Here is a 17,479-nt window from a genome sequence, read left to right on the forward strand (position 1 = left end):
GCCAAGAACATACAAGAGAAGCGTATCTTAAAGGCCTCAGAGGCTAGTGGAAATTTCCAGAATGTCCTGGACAAGAATGACTTACTGGAAGTAATACATAAATCAAGCAAATGAATAGTTACCAGACAGCAACATAAACAGCTGCCACGGGGATGAAATCAGACCTGTCGTGCCAAGAGGCGTCAGCCGCATCGCTGCAGCACCTTTGGGGGAAGACGGGGAAAACAACCGGAGGAAAAGAGCAGGAAGCGGCCGCCCAGCGCTGCACTGTGTGTCCCAGAGCTGCCGGGCACTGAGCACCACGGAGAGGCCATCGTGGCCAGCTCAGCTCTGAGCAGCCATGCCACGCACCAGGCTGCGCTGCTGGGAGCAGATTTTTCCTCCCCCTCCTTTGTGCCAGCAGCACTCGGTTGGGCAGAGCCCCGTCCTGCTGTTACTGCTGGATCTACCACGGGAACCATCAGCGCTGATACGTGGGAAACGCTCTGGGCGGGAGATGGCAATCAGTGCCACGGCGGTGAAACACGTAAATTAGAAAACACCACCACAGCAAAAACACGGGGAGCGAGTCACTGCCGGCCGGGCCACAGCTGTCAATGATTAAAGATAATTAATTTCACTAAACACACGTACACACATTTCTGCTGCAACCCTAATAATTGCTCTGACCTTTTGCAAGGAGAGCTGTGCATGCCCTGGGCAGAGTCAGCTCTGCCCCACAGGCCGGGCACCAGCAGCCATGCAATACAGCAGGCACCAGCACCCAGCCCTGCCCACTGCAGCAAGCACCAGCCCAGGTGTCAAAAAAAGGCAAAACAAAATGTTCTAAAACCTCCTGCTTTGCACCTACAAAGCACATTAAAGGAGAGCAGAACTCTGCTAACACAGCCAGGGACTTCCTCAACCAGCTGCCCCTGAGCTCACAGCACCCTGTGCTGTGCTAACTCAGCTGATATGCCCAGGGAACAACAGGCTTCACCAGAGCTGGTGTATGCTGTCGGTAAAACAGCATTTGGAAGTGAAGCACAGATGTTCTGGGGCATCCTTAGAAGTCTCCTGGGCACAAGGTTGGGTTTTTCAGCACAGATCCTCCTGAGAAAATACCACAACAAACGGGTCCCTATCTTTCAGGAACAATAACCCACAGCTGGGTTTATCATTGAGATCCCAGCAGTGTAAGCATGTCCCAAGATGGAAAATCAAAGGTTTCACCTATTCATGGGTCAAAGATTAACAAAACAATGGCAAGTTTCCCTGGAAGTGCTGTCTGCAGAGCAGAGGAGGACATTCACAGCACAGGGCACTGACAAAGGAGCACTGGCAGCCCCAGCTCATAGCATTCCAGGGGATGCAGCCCGGACACTGCCCAGAGGCAGCACAAAGAGGTGTAAAGGTGAGAAGGGCCCAACTCCGCCACCTCCCCAGCACTTATCCTGGCTCAGATTTCACTTGTATAATAATTGCCATTTGCCTGGGCTGTGTGAGCAGGGCTCTGTTACCACTATGAGCAGTGCCAAACAAGCAGCCCGGTTTCCCTTTTCAGTAAGCAACAGCAAAACACATAAACAAAACACGGAGGAGATGTGACACAACGCAGGGCAGACCACTGCTCCTCTGTGTGACCAGCACTGAGTTCTCTTTTTAGTGTAAGAGATCTCCACAGTAATACTGTGAGAAATATTTGTTAGCTCATCTGATAAAAATGCAAATCTTGATTATTCATATGTTACTTACAAAAAAAAAAAAAAAAAGGAAGGAGATGAGGCAATCCCCTCTGAGAGCTGCAGTCGGGGCAGCAGGGCCCTGCCTGGTCTACTCTGACAGCACTGCTGGCTGCCCCCAGCTCCAGGCCCACCCAGAGCACCCAAACCCCCATGGGTTGCAGGACACCCATCCTTCTGCTCTCTGCCTCCCTGCAACCATCTGCTGCAGATGCAAAGCTTCACCCACGCCTCAGACCGCCTGCAAGCCACTCGGCCTGGCTGTGTGCTCAGCCAGCTCACCTACAGGGACCCCAAACCCAGCGGAATGCCCTGGGGCAGAAAGAGCAGGGGGCAGGACTGGGGCTGGCACCAGCCCTCCCCTCGGCCCTGTACCCCTGGAGCAGCACCTGGCTGCAGGGTCTGGCCCGCAAGACATCCCACACATGGCCCTTCCTCCATCACATACACAGCAGGAGCACCCCAAGCTCAGTGAGGGCAGTCAGCCCCAGCGCTGCTGGAACAGAACAGGCTCTGAACCCCACAGCTTCCTGCCTTTTTCCAAGATCATTTTTTTCCCATTGAACACTATGAGCAGTTTCTCTTCCTAATATAGCAAGCACCACTACCACTCATTGTTTGTGTTTTGTTTTAGTTCCTTCCCCACTAAAACAGCTTGAAGCCCATTGTATTACCTGCCTCCCCGGCTCTGCATCTCACACTCAAATACCACCAGGTTTTCCTTTAAATGAAAAACACTTAAGCAGCTATGCGACTCCCTGCACATATTTGGCCGATGGGAGTACCTGGAACTGCCTTTCCCTTGGCTGCAGCCTGTAAATGCAGAAGGTTTTGAAACCGAGATCTAAACCAGCCCTTTGGTTTTTAACAGCCTTGCTGGGGAGAGTCCATGGAACAGATACAAACACATGTCATCAGAAAGCATCTGGAGTCGTTTTTAAGCACATTTCAAGTACTGTTTATTATTTTTTCTCTGAAATAGGTAACTTTGGGTTTTCCCAGATCTTCTTCCTAAAGGCTCTGCTGAGTAACAGCCTCGGGCCTGTGGGTCATACCCAGTCCCTCTGCTCAACCAGCAACCCAGCAGCATTTGGGCTGGCACAAACACCTTGCGATGCTTTCACTTCCTAAGCACTAATCAAAGGTTTCCATGGCAACCAGCAGGAGCAGGAAGATGGGAAATTACAGGTCAGCTCTATCACTGAAGGCAAAAAAATTATCCAGTTCCTTTGCACTTGAGAAGTTTCAAGGTGACCTAGTGGTATTGAATTGAGTTGCTTTAAGGCAGAAAATACACCCCAGAATAGTCTCCTACTGTCACAAAGAAATATCTGTCAGTCCTTTAAATCCAGGCTTGGTCTGAGCCCCACCAAAGATCTTAACCTGGCTCTGCCTGCAGCCAGCACCGCACACTGCCACACCACTGCAGGATGGCACTGGGCTGCCCACCTCCCGCTCTCCCATCTCACTCACATGCAGGTTTCCACTTGGTTGTCAACCAGATATGACTCAACACCACACACACAAGGAAACTTTTTTTTTATCACTGTTCACTTTCAGAGGAAATGGAAAATGGAGAGAAAAACATATCAGTCATATACGTACTTTGCCAAGTGGTTCATGAGCAAGTGCAGCATTTGTCTGTTTTTCTCTGGGAGACGATGAACGAGGCTGTGGATCTCTGACACCCTGGATTCCTGATTCTCCAGTTCTGCATTGAAAATAAAAGATGATTCATCTCTGCATCAGGGGTTTATTATAGAAAAGGGCATGCAGGCCCAAACAGTAACCCAGACAGACATCACAGGGACCTGAGGCTCCCACTCCCTACCTCCAACCTACACCAGGCACACTGCAGGTATCCTCCACAGCAGTTTTCCTCTTTACCAGGTCCAGTCAGTTGTTTGAAAAAGTAAGAAACCAATGGGTTCAAACAATGGGCTGAGAACAGATGCCAGCCATATGAAAAGTCAGTTGTGACCAGAAAACAGGCTGTCCAGCCCACTTCCAAGTAGTGTGTGCTCAGCACCATGCCTGGAAAGGTGGCAGCCTGAGGTGTCAGGGCTGTGGATGTGCCCCAAAGCCTGAGCAGGAGCCATCTGAGCAGCCCCTGCCTCCACCCTTTCAGGAGGCCACTACTGATGTGACCACCAATGTGAGCCCTCCTCACCCACCATCCTGCAGCTCTGACAGCCGCCTGCTCCCTATAAAGCATGCTCCCAGGGCAGACAAAGGAAAGGAGCTCAGATGCTGGAACCGCAACTGATAAAATCAGAACAGTGTAGGTGTTGTTTGAACAACAGCCTCGCTCATTTTAGAGGTTGATGGTCAGAAGAAATACCTGCACCACCAGCTGCTGCCATCAGACAGCCCTCCTCAAACCCTCACCACGTGTTTTCTGTTTATCCAGAAAGTCCCGTACGACACCCTGCCCCTTGTATCTCAATTCTTATTCTGCTCTCCAGGATTGCAGAACAAGGGATCAGTGGGAGAGCAGCAGGGTAGAGGTTATGCTCAGCTGCTTGCAAGTCCTATTCCTTTCCTGGCCCCATGCCGTAAACATCAACAAACTCACTTGCTGCTTTGATGAAGCTCCTTTGAAATTGGTACATCATGAGCGGCCCCGGAAGCATTCTGGAAGATAAAAAGGTATCATACACAGCACACAGTGAGAAACACCATCCACAAAACTGCAGAAGTAAAGCTTTGCCATCACCATAAATTCAGCTCCGTTTTTTGAGAACAGAACGAAGCAGTAACAACTCTAATTGATTCCTCTCATCAGAAGGTGTGAGATCTATTGAAGTACCTTCAGTTTACTTTTCCTCCTTTTTTTCGTACCATACTAAATTCATTTTTAACTTTGGCATTCCTTCAGCACCAGAGTAAAACAAAACTGCACATCAGTGAGTCTGTGATTTCTGAGTAAGTTTAAAAATAAATTAAAAAGAGAAACAAGCCCAGTCATAAAACTTTAACAGTCACTGTTCCCACTACGCTCCCATTCTCCCTCCTACTTCCACATCCCTTCAGTGGGACATCTTGGTGCTGCTGGCATTCCCTGTTGCCTTGCACACAGTTCAAGCTCTGGAACAAAGGTTGCCAATCATACAAAATTATGCAGTGTCTTGTGATTTTCTAGGCTGACATCCACCAACCTAATTATACTCATCGCTCTAATTGGATTTAGCTTCCCTCTTGCTTGCCATGTCTCAAAAATAAAAAAAAAAACCCAACCCAACCCACAGAAGGGCAACACAAAGCACAGACCTGCCGTCACAACAGGTAGAAGCATGTTGTCAAGAATGACATACTGACTGCAGCCAAGAAACTCACATTTCTGGAAGCTAACGTGCATGATAATGGCATCAGCTTTCATACAGAAATTATTACTTACATAAAGCTCAGCACCCAGTTCTGAGAAGGGACTGTAACAACTGCCACAGCCCTTACAGGAGCACTGCGCTCACCTTCTCCAAACACTCCTCAGGCAGAAGCCTGCAGAGAAAAGCCTACACCAGGGCAGGGCATGCAAGAAGGAGCCCTGTCCTTACATTCATATGATAAATGCATCTGTCAGAGAGCTGAGAATATTCCCCTGTCCTGCTCAAGAATGCCAGAGGTTCAAGAAAAATAATGGATTCTCTAAGGGCAGTTTCTTTGTTTATAAATGCTTTTGTTAAATACCCACAATAATAGGCAGTAATGCCTCTGGTCATCATGGAACTGGTCGTGGAGCTGCGTGACAGACCAGGCTCACCTCCCTTACCTCAGGTATGTTTTCAGGGCACTAGTGATGGTCTTTATCTCCCATTCTGCACAGATCTCAGTTTCTGTTTCAGTGGCAGTTTTTGGATCTAAGGGGAAAAAAAGAAAACAAGTGAAGACAATCCAACTCGTACCACTCAGCACCAGCAGAGCACAGCCAGCTGCGGGGGCACTCAGCACGTCCCATTTTCATAGCTCTTCCAAACCCCAGAGACCACAAGCTGTTCTCCAGCAGGCACTTCTCAGGAAAGCAGACTTCATCACCAGAGATGGGACACACTCACTTGCATGGGACAAAAAAACAGAGCAGAAAAGAAAAACATCAGTCATGAGTAACGAGCCTGGCAGCTGGCTTCAAAGCATGGCACTAAACAGGGTGCAGGGGACCACGGTGGCCAATGACAGCAGTGATGGCAGTGCGCAAACATGACTCAGAAGAAGACAACCACAGATCCCTGCAGGACTCAGCAGAAAAACCACAGCCCCAACAGGGCAGCAAGCACTGCTGCCTGAGCTGAGCAGAGCAGGCAGCATGGCAATGGCCCCGGGGCAACTGAGGGTGCAGGGCAGCCCACAGACCTTGGCCAGGCGCTCCTTCCCACCCCCAGGTGAAGGTTTCACCATCATCTCACCAGCCATCTGCTCCTGCACCTTCACTTGAAGCACCCATCCCTGCAGAGCACTGCAGACCCCTTGTGCTCTCTGGACACAGCTCCACACCACTGCTGTTCTCAGCAGAGCACCATGGGCTGGGCAGCAATATGAGCCCCACAGTGCTATGGGGACAGCCATGGGATGACAGGACGAACTGCCCACCCCTGCAGAGAAGCATGCACCAGCACTGCCCAGCAGCAGGGTGTGCAGGGCCGCCCTCTGTCCACATGGAGCCTGCAGAGCTGCTCTATTGCTGAGGTCAAATACCATGGCATACTTTCCTGCATCTCTTCCGGGGCCTTTCCTTCCTCTCTGCATTTTTCCCCTCCTATCTTTCCTTTTGAAAATTCCTTTAAAGGAATTTCTTTGTAAAGGTGTGAGTGCGAGGCCGACCTGGACCAACCAGTACGGAAACCACTGGCAGGAACCCGCACTTCCCTGCTCCTCCGGGTGTTCTGCAAACCACCAAGCCGAGCAGGAAGCCAGAGTTGTTTGCACGTAGTTCCAACATGAGATCAATAAGGCTCTATTTTTACTGATTTCTGTGAGAATGCTTTAGGACTCTGACAATGAAAGAGCCCTTAGGGAAGCAGTGCCCGCTCCCTGCCACAGTGCTCCGGCCATGTGCAGCACCAGGCGCACACCAGGACCTGCATCAGCCACATTCAGCAACCACAGATCATGACAAAGTGGGTGACACCATTCCCAACTCTTTGCTGACTATTAGAAACAGACAGGTCAGAAACCACCAGCACACCAGCATGAACCAGCCTGGCCATGGGCATCTCACACCAGCACTTAAAGGCTCAGGGTACTGAGAGCAAAGAGAACAACCCCACACGGCGGCAGTGAGGGATGCACTGGGCACTGCTGGGCAGGAGGCAGCAGCAGGACACAAATATGCTCTGACCCCAGCAAAGCCATGGCAATTCTGACAGATTAAAGATAAACCCACCACAAGAAAAAGGCGAAGAGGCAAGCAAAAACCTAAAAACAAACCTAAAAACATCTTTTTAATGCAAAGGCTTTTGCTGGAGCTGAGCCAGCAGCTTCTGACCAGATACCTTTTCAACAGGTCAACCAGGAGTTGTTCAATCTGGTTTATGGAGCAGCAGGTAATGTTGTATGGCTGCTCGTGTGCAAAGACTCTGTGCTGATAAGCAGCTCTCCCTGACCTTCACATTTACCAGCCTGCACACAGCTACAGCAATATGTTAAAGAGGCAGCATCTGTCTGCCAGGTGAATGATGGATGCAGCTGGCAGCACGCAGAACTCCTGGCTCACAAGGACAAACTTCCATATAAACTGGAGTAAATGTGAAATAGTGCCCATGAAAGTGCCCAGAGCAGCTTTAACGCTGAAGTTCCCCACTGCTGTCATGACCGCTCTGATGTCTCAAAGTAGACACAGAAGGAAGCATTTTGCTCACACCATGACACTGTAGCATCAATTCCCACTGCTGTCTGGTGGGAGCTCATTCTGCACTGTTACAAATGCCACACAGGATGTTTGTCCTGCTCCCTGTGGGCTGCAGAGCAAAGGAATTCATCACTTAAAGCCTCATGTGTGGGTACATGAAGAAAGAAAAGGAAATGGCACATCTCCAAAGAGATCTAAGAAAGAAAATAGGATGTTGTCCATTCCTGTCTTCCATTTTCCTATGGTGCCTTTGCACTCCAGGTGACCATACAGGTGCTGGGGACAGGATGTGGGCTGGCAGCAGGAGCCCACACTGGGCAGACAGCCCCAGCCCAACACAGCCACCCCAGCACTGCCCCTGCCCACAGCCCATCCTCACAGCATTTCTCCATCTATTTCCTGGGGACGGAGAGAACTGCTGCCATAAGACAGATGGTTTCAATTCCACACCAATTTCTGCATGATGACAGGAACTGCCTGGAGCACAAGCTCATCACCCAGCCATAATTCTCACCCACCCTTGGGTGGCAGGAGAGACTTCCAGAACAGCCGTAAGACATCAGGTGCCCACAGCTATGACCTGGAGGATGCTGCACCCACCACCTCATGCTGCACATGGGGCAGCAGTGACAAGCTTAGCCCACGCTGGTGAACCCATGCTCAGCTCAGAGCAGCTACAGCAGACCTGCCTGCTGGCAGCAGCGCCCTCAGCAGAAAGCCCTTCCGTCGGTGCTCCAACTGACCAAGCTCTATTGGCTGGGTTTTGTCCTCATTTTGGCACTATGGGGAAGGCTGAAGAAAGGCAGCTGACGCTCCCACAGCTGAGCTGCCCCCACAGGTCCCAGGGGCACACACACCGCCCGCTCCACCCTGAGCTCCTGCAAGGCCCAGAGCTCTGCCCAAACCCGGCTGTGCCACCCCAGAGCTCTGCAGCACAGCACAGCACCAGCCTCTGCAAAGCAGCCAGGGCCCTCCTGGCAGTGTCGCTTACATCAGCCTGAAATTCAATCTTTTTGCCATTTAAACTGAGTGTGAATCACTGACGCTGCCCACATTCATTTCTAAAAATAAGGGGAACCTGGAGTTGCAAGCAAAATCTGGCCTTGCTTTTCATGAGGGCTGGGTGCAAATACAAACTTTTGTGCTGCGCAATGATGCTGCCCTTCAGGACACTAAACAAGAGGGATGGCACAGAACAAAAGAGGCTTTAACAACCAACACGTTTCAGTTCAACGCTTTCCTTTCAGACAGTCCAAACAGCAGCTCCACACAAGGATGGTTTAGCTGCTGGTGACTGAAAGGTGGGGAGAGTTGGGTCTGCAGAGTCCTGGTGTTGGGGGGCCCCAATGGGGGGGGATGCTGGCAACACCCAGCAGGCAGTGCCCAAGCACACACACACCTCTCCTTGGCTCCCAGTGCCAACAGCTAACGAAGACACGCCACGACAAAGAGAAAACACTGACTGTATATCACCACGTTATGAGACATGAGGTCAACAGCTGAGTGGCTTCAGTCACTGAGAAGATAATGGATGCTGGCTGATGTCCAAAACTTTGAATCCCTCCCAGCTCTAAAGAGCTCTTAAAACAAGTAAGTTTTGCCATCTGTCACAGCCTCACAGCTTCTAATCAGAACTGATGCAACTGTGAGGCCGATGGGATGGAGCTTGGCCTAGGTCAGTAGAGCAGGTTCAGTCACCTTGCAGCTCTCAAGGTGAGACACGCTGCTATGGAAGCCACAGGCAGAGGACCCAGCACGGCAGAGCCGCCACGCTACAGTGCACCCTGGCCCTGGCCTATTTTTATCAGTGAGCAGCAATGCTCTTTAACTGATGCTCTAACGCAATGGTGCCAAATGTGTGCACCATGAGACAGAGCTGGCTTATCTGCGTGGCCAGCAGGACATACTCACATGCTCCAGAGCCCATGCCAAACTTCTACTAATAAAAGAAAAACAGGCAGCCACTAGCTTGTGACTGCAGCGAACTTTCCAAATGCCAGAGTATAACTGATGCAGACGTATCCCCTTGCGTCAGGAGAGAGCCGGGGGCTGTGATTTAGAGCCTTACCCTTCTGGTTCCTAACAGTCTCTCTGGATTACCAGTCTTGAGGATGTTAGAGCTGACATCAGCGTCAGCCACCAGAGCTTTGCTCAGAGAGCACTTCAGTGGTAGGAAAAGAAGGAGGAATGGGACGAAAGGAGGAAAGACATTCAGAGTGGAATGCAATGGACTAAGACTTTCTGAAAGGAGAAATGCATAGAGAAAGTATCACTGAGGTCTTGTAAAGGAAAGAAACTACAGAAACTACACTGTAAAGGAAAGACAGTAAGCAAATAAAAAGAGGAAGACGATCACAGACCTCCCTCATTTGTCCAAATAAGTAACAAACACATTCCTAAAGCCTGGAAATGACAAAGAATTAGGTGTTGATTTCTGCATTACTGTGCCTAACTCATACATGGTTTTGCCAAGCCTGAGAACCATCAGACAGGACTGGAGGGGTGCAGCTGTTGCTCCAGCTCAAGCAGGATTTGCACCAAACGGTTCTTAACTGTGTTTCATGCACACCTAAATGGACACAGCACCCCAGGGCTGCAGTTGGGGGTGCAAATGCCCCCAGCTGGTTCTCAGGAGCTGCTCAGTCAGAGTTATAGCCACAGCACCAGCATCAGCATCAGCTGCAGACACGGGCACAGGTGACTCTCCTAGACAGGAGAAAAGACCAGAGACAAGGAGAGGGGAATGACTCACACTTCCTTTAAAGGCAAGTATAACCACTGGGCTGTGGTCAACGCAGAAGTTGAGCTGTGAGTCAGGCTACAAATTCTACAATGCAGACTCAGAGACGTAACCCAACCAATGGCTCAGCTGGTCACGGAGTGATGGAAACCAAGCACTCCACCCAGGAACCACCGCAGAACAGCCAGCACAGCCCCAGAGCCACCCACCAGGGCCACCCAGCAGCTCACTGCAGCCAAGAGACCTGCCTGACCCTACACATTATGGTGCCCAGCAGAAGCCTGTAGTTACATCAGGCCACCACAAAAAGGCACTGGGGGCAGAGCCTGCCACTTCTCACCTGTCATCGCATCAGCTCGGGGTGAGGAGAGGTTTCTGAGGGCTCCTGGGCAGCAGCTCTGTGGCTGCACACTGGGGCCACATTGTCAGCACCAGGCTCTCCCATAGCATGACCTGACAGCTCCTCTGCTCCTGAGCACCCAGAACTGTGGGACCCAATGCCTCAGGCATGAGGAAACACATACTTGAAAGCTGTAAGCAAGGCTATGTTAAAACGGGCACAGGAAGGTCCAAGGAGAAAGTCAGAGCCACAGGCAGCATGCAGCATATGAGAAAATAATTAAAAAGTATTCTGGGAACACCGCAGGAGCCACGAGATTAAAAACCAAAGCTTTCAGCTCTTTCTTTTAAGATTTTAGTTTGCATTTGGAAAGGCTGCCAAAATCTGTAGCACACGTGAGTAGGAATCAGTGACCACAACAGAAAACCTGTTAGAGCAATGCTCTCCACGAGTCCTACCTCCATAACCTGCCAGTGGTGCCCTGGGACCTCCGGGCCTCTAACAGCATGTGGTCCTAAGGGCACAGTCACCACCATTAGGTACCCAGACAGGAGCCTCCATTCTTGGTTTACAAGACTTTGAAGCAGCACAGCCTACTCACCCTTAACAAAACATGAGCTACTTACCCATTAATATACTCAACAGTTTTTGAACTCTAGAGTTTACTCCAACAATTCTGTAGAGTCCTTGTTCATTGATCCCTGGAAAAAATAAAGATTTTATTAGGAGGATGTCAAAAGAGCTGCTAACATTTATTTCATTTCTTTGGGTCCTCCAGCCGCAATAATTAAATACTCCCACCCACTACATACAAAGTTACGGAGGAGGGTAAAAATTGGTTTTGATTTCAGGACTTTCATGTATTGATGAAAAGTAATGACTTTAATTAGCTCAAGAATCAAAGATCCAAGGCCACCGTGCTGCACAGGGCCAGCAGTGAGGGTGTACGGCTGCACCATGCAGGATCTGCACTCAACGTATACCAGGAAGGCAATTTAAGAAAAGATTCTCTGTGCTGAGTTCTTCTGGCTTAGGTCTGAGCCTTTCATGTTCTTCACAGAGAAAGACTGAAATGCACATCTGTTTGTCAGCCATAGGAGGAAATGCTGTGCGTTATTACTGCATGGGGGCACACTCTAATGCAGCCTGCAGCTCCATGTTGCACCTCCTGACTCAGTCCCATCCCTGATCTCGCTGCCAACCCAGGCCACACAGCAGGGCACATCTCAGGTGTGTGTGTGTGTACACAACACAGCAGTTATCTGATGTGGGACTCAGAGGGTTAACGAATCATTTCTGTTCATGAAAAGAGCAGGTAAGCAATCGCTGCACTATGAACAGATGCAGCACCTTCCCCCAAACCAGACCATCTGGTGAAGTGCTCTACCTCTTGTTTCGACAGCATGTATGCATTTCTTGATAATGCTGAAGCCAATATTATCCAACTGGGCAGCTGAAAGGGAAGAGAAGAGAGAAGTGATAAATACCCCACAGAGGGATGGCTTCCCACCGCGCGCCACTCATCCCGCAGCCATCACCGGCATTCACAGCAATGCTGTATCCCTGCTCAGATGGGGAGGAAGGAAAAGAAGATAAATGAGGTGCTCACAGAGGAGAGACATGAGCACAGCATTGTACCAGTTGTAGCGTGGTGAGCACACAACCCTCACTCATCACTGCACTGCTCTGATCCTCTGCCCCCAGCAGCTATGGCTGTGCTGGAGATTTATGGCTACAGCTGGTCAAAACGTGAATCTAGGTGAGATATCCCAATGAGGCCTTTGTCTGCAAAGCTGACACTAGGTTACTTGCAAATAAAAAAGGGGAATTGTGAATTTTTGACATGATAAATCCTTGAAACTACACAGAGCAGCATGCTTGATCTGAGTGCCAGTAATTCCTATAAATCCCTTCCATGACCACCCAGCCAACCAAGCCCCTGACACAGCCGCAGAGGTGGGGCTGCACAGACACCTGGGAGCAACCCAGACAAAGACATTCAGCATCCCCACCACATCCTCCAGCCAGGAGCTGCACAGTGCTCCCAGGGCCACCTTATGCAAGGACTGCTCAATGCTGCTTGACCACTCATCCTGAGAGTGAGGAAAGCCACAGCATTATCTTAAAAGCAGAGGACACCACTGGCTTCTGCACAGGCATGAGGGACTGCCATGTTAGAAGAGACAACACCATGCCCTGTCTACAGGCCAGCAGGAGCAGAGGAGAGCCCAGGGCTGGCATTGCCCTCACAGCAAGGCACATGCAATTTTATTCCTTTCCTTCTCCCTGCTCACATCGTTTATTTAAACACAGATTTGCAGTTGGTTCATGACAAGCTGCCAGTCCACTGGCTGTCTATGCCTTGCATGGGGCCAGCCCCTGCTAATCACTCCTTTTGAGTTCCCTGCCGGTATTGTTACTTGCATGATGAATGGCACAAAAACCTGAAACAGTAAAACAGGTCTATTATATTTTTCTGGGCAAGCATAGTGGAGCGCTGAGCCAATGTAAGCACATAGGCTGGAGGATGCCTGTGCTGCAGGATGTACAAACATCCCAAAGCTCCAGGGCACTCTGCTCAGCCCCAGGGGGTTCTCAGCACAGCTCCCAGCCACCCTGCAGGCACAGACACAACAAAGGCAGCACAGCACTGATCAGAGGGATGCAGCCTGCAGCACCCCTGATCTCCACAAAACACAGCACTGTGGTGCCTGGGGAGCACGAAACCATAGTGTGGAAATCCTTTTGTACAGACAGGCTCAGCTCAGCAGGGCTTCCTAGCGCTAACTTAGTCCTGATCTTTTGGTATCCCTGTACTGTGCTGTCCAGCCAACACAGCTCACTGTTCCAGGCTCGCACACTCCAAGTGCCAACCATTCCCACAGTGCAGCTGTTTCCCTCTGCCCTGGGAATGCTTGAGGTTGAGCACAAGTACCAGCCTCCTTCCCTGCATGCCCCACCACAGGGCCCAGCAAGGGCTGTGCCCACACCTCACTGCACTGCTCGGCCATAGCAGAGGGGGGAAACAGGAGCAGTCTTTCCGGATGGAAACGACTGAGCATAATCCTCCCAAGTAGATGAATAAGCTCTTCAATTCGTTGTTGAGCTCTGGATCAGGAAAGGTCGGGGATTTATTTGCAGTAGTTATATCCAGAAATAATATCTGATTAAATATCCAAAGTGCCTTTATTCATCTTTAAATTTAACTTTTAATGAGCATCATAAAAGCTTGATTTTCCTCTCACAAAGCAGCCTCCCTTTATCTCATTCATTTACCCAATGATTCCAAACTGCACCAGAGTACAGATGAGTCAGATTTGTATCCACTGCAGCCCTGACCCTTATGCTGGCTCCACTCCCTCCAGCAGCAGAATGGTTGGTAGCTTTGGGCTCAGGCTGTCTGATGATGTCTGCAGGCTGGGAGTGTTGAGAAAGGAGGGAGCTGCAGACCAGCCTGCCTTTAGGGGCTGCACAGCAATGCTGTCTGAGCGTGGTGCAGAGCATGAGGTATCAGCAACTTTGGCAGTCCCGGACAGTTCTGCTACGGTCCAATCCACATCCTCACTCACCAGGCCCTGGCAGCAGTGCAAGCGTAAGCCCAAAACCAAACCTAAGCATTCAGCCAGTGGATCTCAACAAGAACCACTGCTGAAGGGGACAGGACCCCGCAGCTCCTGTTCAGCACAATTAAAACCACTGTGGAACTGCCTGCTGCCATCAGCTGCAGTCAGGGAACCTGAGAGGGAAGGCAGCAGTGAAGAGCAAACTCAGACCTGCCGGGAAAAGCACGGCCTGTCTGCACTCCTCACAACAGGCATCCCTAATCCCCATCCCATATATTTAAAACCAGCCTTTCCATCACAACAGGGAGCGGATCTGCAGCCTCCTATTAGCAGGGGCTGGTAGTGTTGTTCTCTGCCCACACACCCAGACATGCTGCAGGAGCAAAGCCTCCACCCTTCCTCCCGTTATTCCCCTGTCCACAGAGGCTCTTGCCCCCCAGGGGACAGACATAAAACACAGCTTCCAGCCCAAGATACACATCACAGGCTCCTCATTCCAGAGCAACACTTCAAAGCACTACTGAGATGCAGTATTCATACTGTAATCTAGCAAAGAAGTATCTAAAATCAGCAAAGGTGATACATGTCATTTGTACTACCAATGTTGCACACACAAATATTTATCCGACCTTCGTGTAACATCATATTCCCAGTGCTACTGAGCTGGTCTCATCCTGTCCTATTTTTGCCTACCAGATTATTTCTGTTTAATCCATTAATTCTTCTACTTCATGCTGATATGGTATTTCAGAGCATCAGTGAAGGGGCACAAAGACAGTCAGTTCTGCACAGACATACATAACTGGCTGCAGATGTGTACGCATCAGCCAAGGCAAGACAAGGCCAAAGCGAGCTCTCCTGCATTCCCCACTGCACAATTCTTATAACAAAGTGCCACCATGATGATGATCATTAGGAACTTTTTTTAAGCAGCACCATGGTATTAAAAGCCACAGAGGGGAAAGAAACCAAGAAGTGGAGACCAGAGAAAAACAAGTTTTTAGTGTGAGCTGCCTCAAAGCACCAGAGGTGCCAAGCTATGGAGAACAAGGACCACTGGAAAAGGCCATGCTTCCACCATGAATAGATGGAGAATCAAGTGGATGTGAAAAAAAGGAGGTGAAAGCAGTGAGGGGGAGAGGAGGACACTTCAACAGGGTCTGCTGGGATAGGAGAAGGGGAAATGACTTCAAACTGAAAGAGACTGAGATTGGACATAAGGAAAACATATTTTATGATAAGGGCAGTGATGCACTGGCACAGATTGTCCAGAGAGATGGTGGATGTCCCTTGGAGACATACAAGGTCAGGATGAGCCAGGCTCTGAGCACCTGATTGAGCTATAATGTCCCTGTTCATTGCAGGGGAGTTGGCCTAGATGACATTTTAAGATCCTTTCCAACTCAAAAGATTCTGTAATTATTTCCACAGAGCAGAGCAAGTCCCCTTCATTTGTGAAGCAGCGCATCTCTATTCACCCAGCTCTAGCAGTACACTGATACCCACTCAGCCCCCAGCACTCTGCATTGCTTCCTTCCAGCTCCCAAAGAAGATTAAGATAAATCACCCTGCAGGCTGATGGCCATCTGGCCACACAGCAGGATGTAAAATCCAAAAGCTCTGTAAAATTAGATAGTGGCCAAAAAGCAGACCTGACTATAGTACTCCAAGTCTCAGTCTCTTTCAGACCAGCATAAGTAAGAGCAGGAAGCAGAATTATATAGGTTTTCAGGGTCAGGAATTACATCCGGACTCCATTCAATCATTACAGCCATTTCATGTCCTTATAGGAAGCTCCTGTAACAAGGGCTCTGTGGCACAGAGCCAGCCTCCGAATCAATCTGAAGTGGGGCTGGTGAGGCCAGTAGCTCATTGCAGACATGGTTCTTATGAGTGCTAAAGCACAGCCAGGTGTCAGAGCGCAGCAGCAGCAGTTTGGTTGTAGGTATGTGTGAAATCATTGCCACCAGGCTGCACAAGAGCAGCCCCAACCCCAGGGTCCCAACTGACTGCAAAGCTGCGCTGTGGTCAGGTCTGCAGAGAACAGACATGGGGTTCTCATTTTTCAGATGGACTGTGACCACAGACAAGATACTGAAAGATGTGCAGCTTTGCCACAGCCTCCTGGGCTGATTAAACCCCAGTATTTGTTTGGTGAAGGCAAGCAGGGACAAACTTGGCATTTGGTCTTTGACGGAGCCTCCCCAGCCCTTGCCAAATGCTGAACAGCCTCAGAGCACAGCACGACAGTGGCGTGGACTGCACTACCACCAGCACTGTACGCACACAACTTCCCAGAGCTGCTGGGGACTGGGAGCCTGCCCAGGGAGGCTGCCTGCAGTCAGGACAAAGGATGAAAATGCTCAAAGCCCACAGCACACCCCGGGTCCCACCATGGGCAGAAGAACCCCAGGCAGTCCTTCCCCAAGGAAACCCCAGGTAAGCATTCAGGAGCCTCTACATGGCACCTGCTGCAAGCCTGGCAGCTGCAATCCTGGATTAGACAACACAAATGACCTTGGGAAAGCCACAAAGACATCTGACTTGTGCTCTCCCCATTGCTAAAAGTGCTGCTCTGCAGGATGACTGCAGTACAACTACCCAGCCCCACAAGGACTGCCGGCTGACAGCACGTAAGATGGGAAGGCCAGGACCTGACAAGCACTTCTTTCAGAAGCAGGGATTGCTTCACTGCTCCTCCTCCCTCCCTGCCCCCACCCCAAACATTTCTCTGCTTTTGCATCAGCCCTCCATAAAGTTTAGAAAATGGTTATTTAACACAGCTCCTCCAGCCAAATCAGCACATACTGTCCTGGCACAGCCAGAGGTTGTGTGTAGGGAACACACAGAGCAGTGACAATTAGCAGCCACATTAGGACAGAATTGAGCAAGTCCTGTTCTCTGTCCCTAGAAACCATATTTTGATTCTCTGTAAAACTGAGAAAACACTGTCAACTGCACTACACAGACTTCACATTCAGTGAGGGCATTCCCTGCACTGCCCCGTGGGTGTGAAGCCCAGTGATTGACCCTCCCAGCATCACCTGGGCTGCACAAAACCAAAAAGACAACAAGGAAGACCAACATGGAAAGGAGAAGCCACATCACAAAGAGCAGAAGTGAGGAAGCGACTGTTCCATGCAAGGGCTGAAAATGGGTGTGAGGAAAATTATCTGCAAATTATACCTATTACTGTGAGAAAAAATGCCCTGATTGAGGCAGCACAAAAACAGATGATTTACTAACCATCAGTGTGGATCAGGCTCTTGCATG

At 50.1% G+C, this 17,479-nt stretch overlaps 1 protein-coding gene across 5 annotated transcripts in view; it reads right to left on the bottom strand.

Annotated features, from left to right (window-relative positions):
- Positions 1–17,479, bottom strand: part of ARHGAP26 (Rho GTPase activating protein 26) — a 97,914-nt gene that overhangs the window by 34,756 nt on the left and 45,679 nt on the right. For all 5 annotated transcript variants that reach the window (XM_015875478.2, XM_015875476.2, XM_015875479.1 and 2 more), the window contains exons 13-17: positions 12,031–12,096; positions 11,270–11,344; positions 5,491–5,578; positions 4,297–4,355; positions 3,327–3,432 (exon numbers count right to left, since the gene is read on the bottom strand). In XM_015875478.2, coding sequence (XP_015730964.1) covers positions 3,327–3,432; positions 4,297–4,355; positions 5,491–5,578; positions 11,270–11,344; positions 12,031–12,096 — 394 coding nt within the window. The remainder of the gene's footprint in view (positions 1–3,326; positions 3,433–4,296; positions 4,356–5,490; positions 5,579–11,269; positions 11,345–12,030; positions 12,097–17,479) is intronic.

This window comes from Coturnix japonica, chromosome 13 (genome assembly GCF_001577835.2).
Source record: "Coturnix japonica isolate 7356 chromosome 13, Coturnix japonica 2.1, whole genome shotgun sequence".
Classification (NCBI taxonomy): domain Eukaryota; kingdom Metazoa; phylum Chordata; class Aves; order Galliformes; family Phasianidae; genus Coturnix; species Coturnix japonica.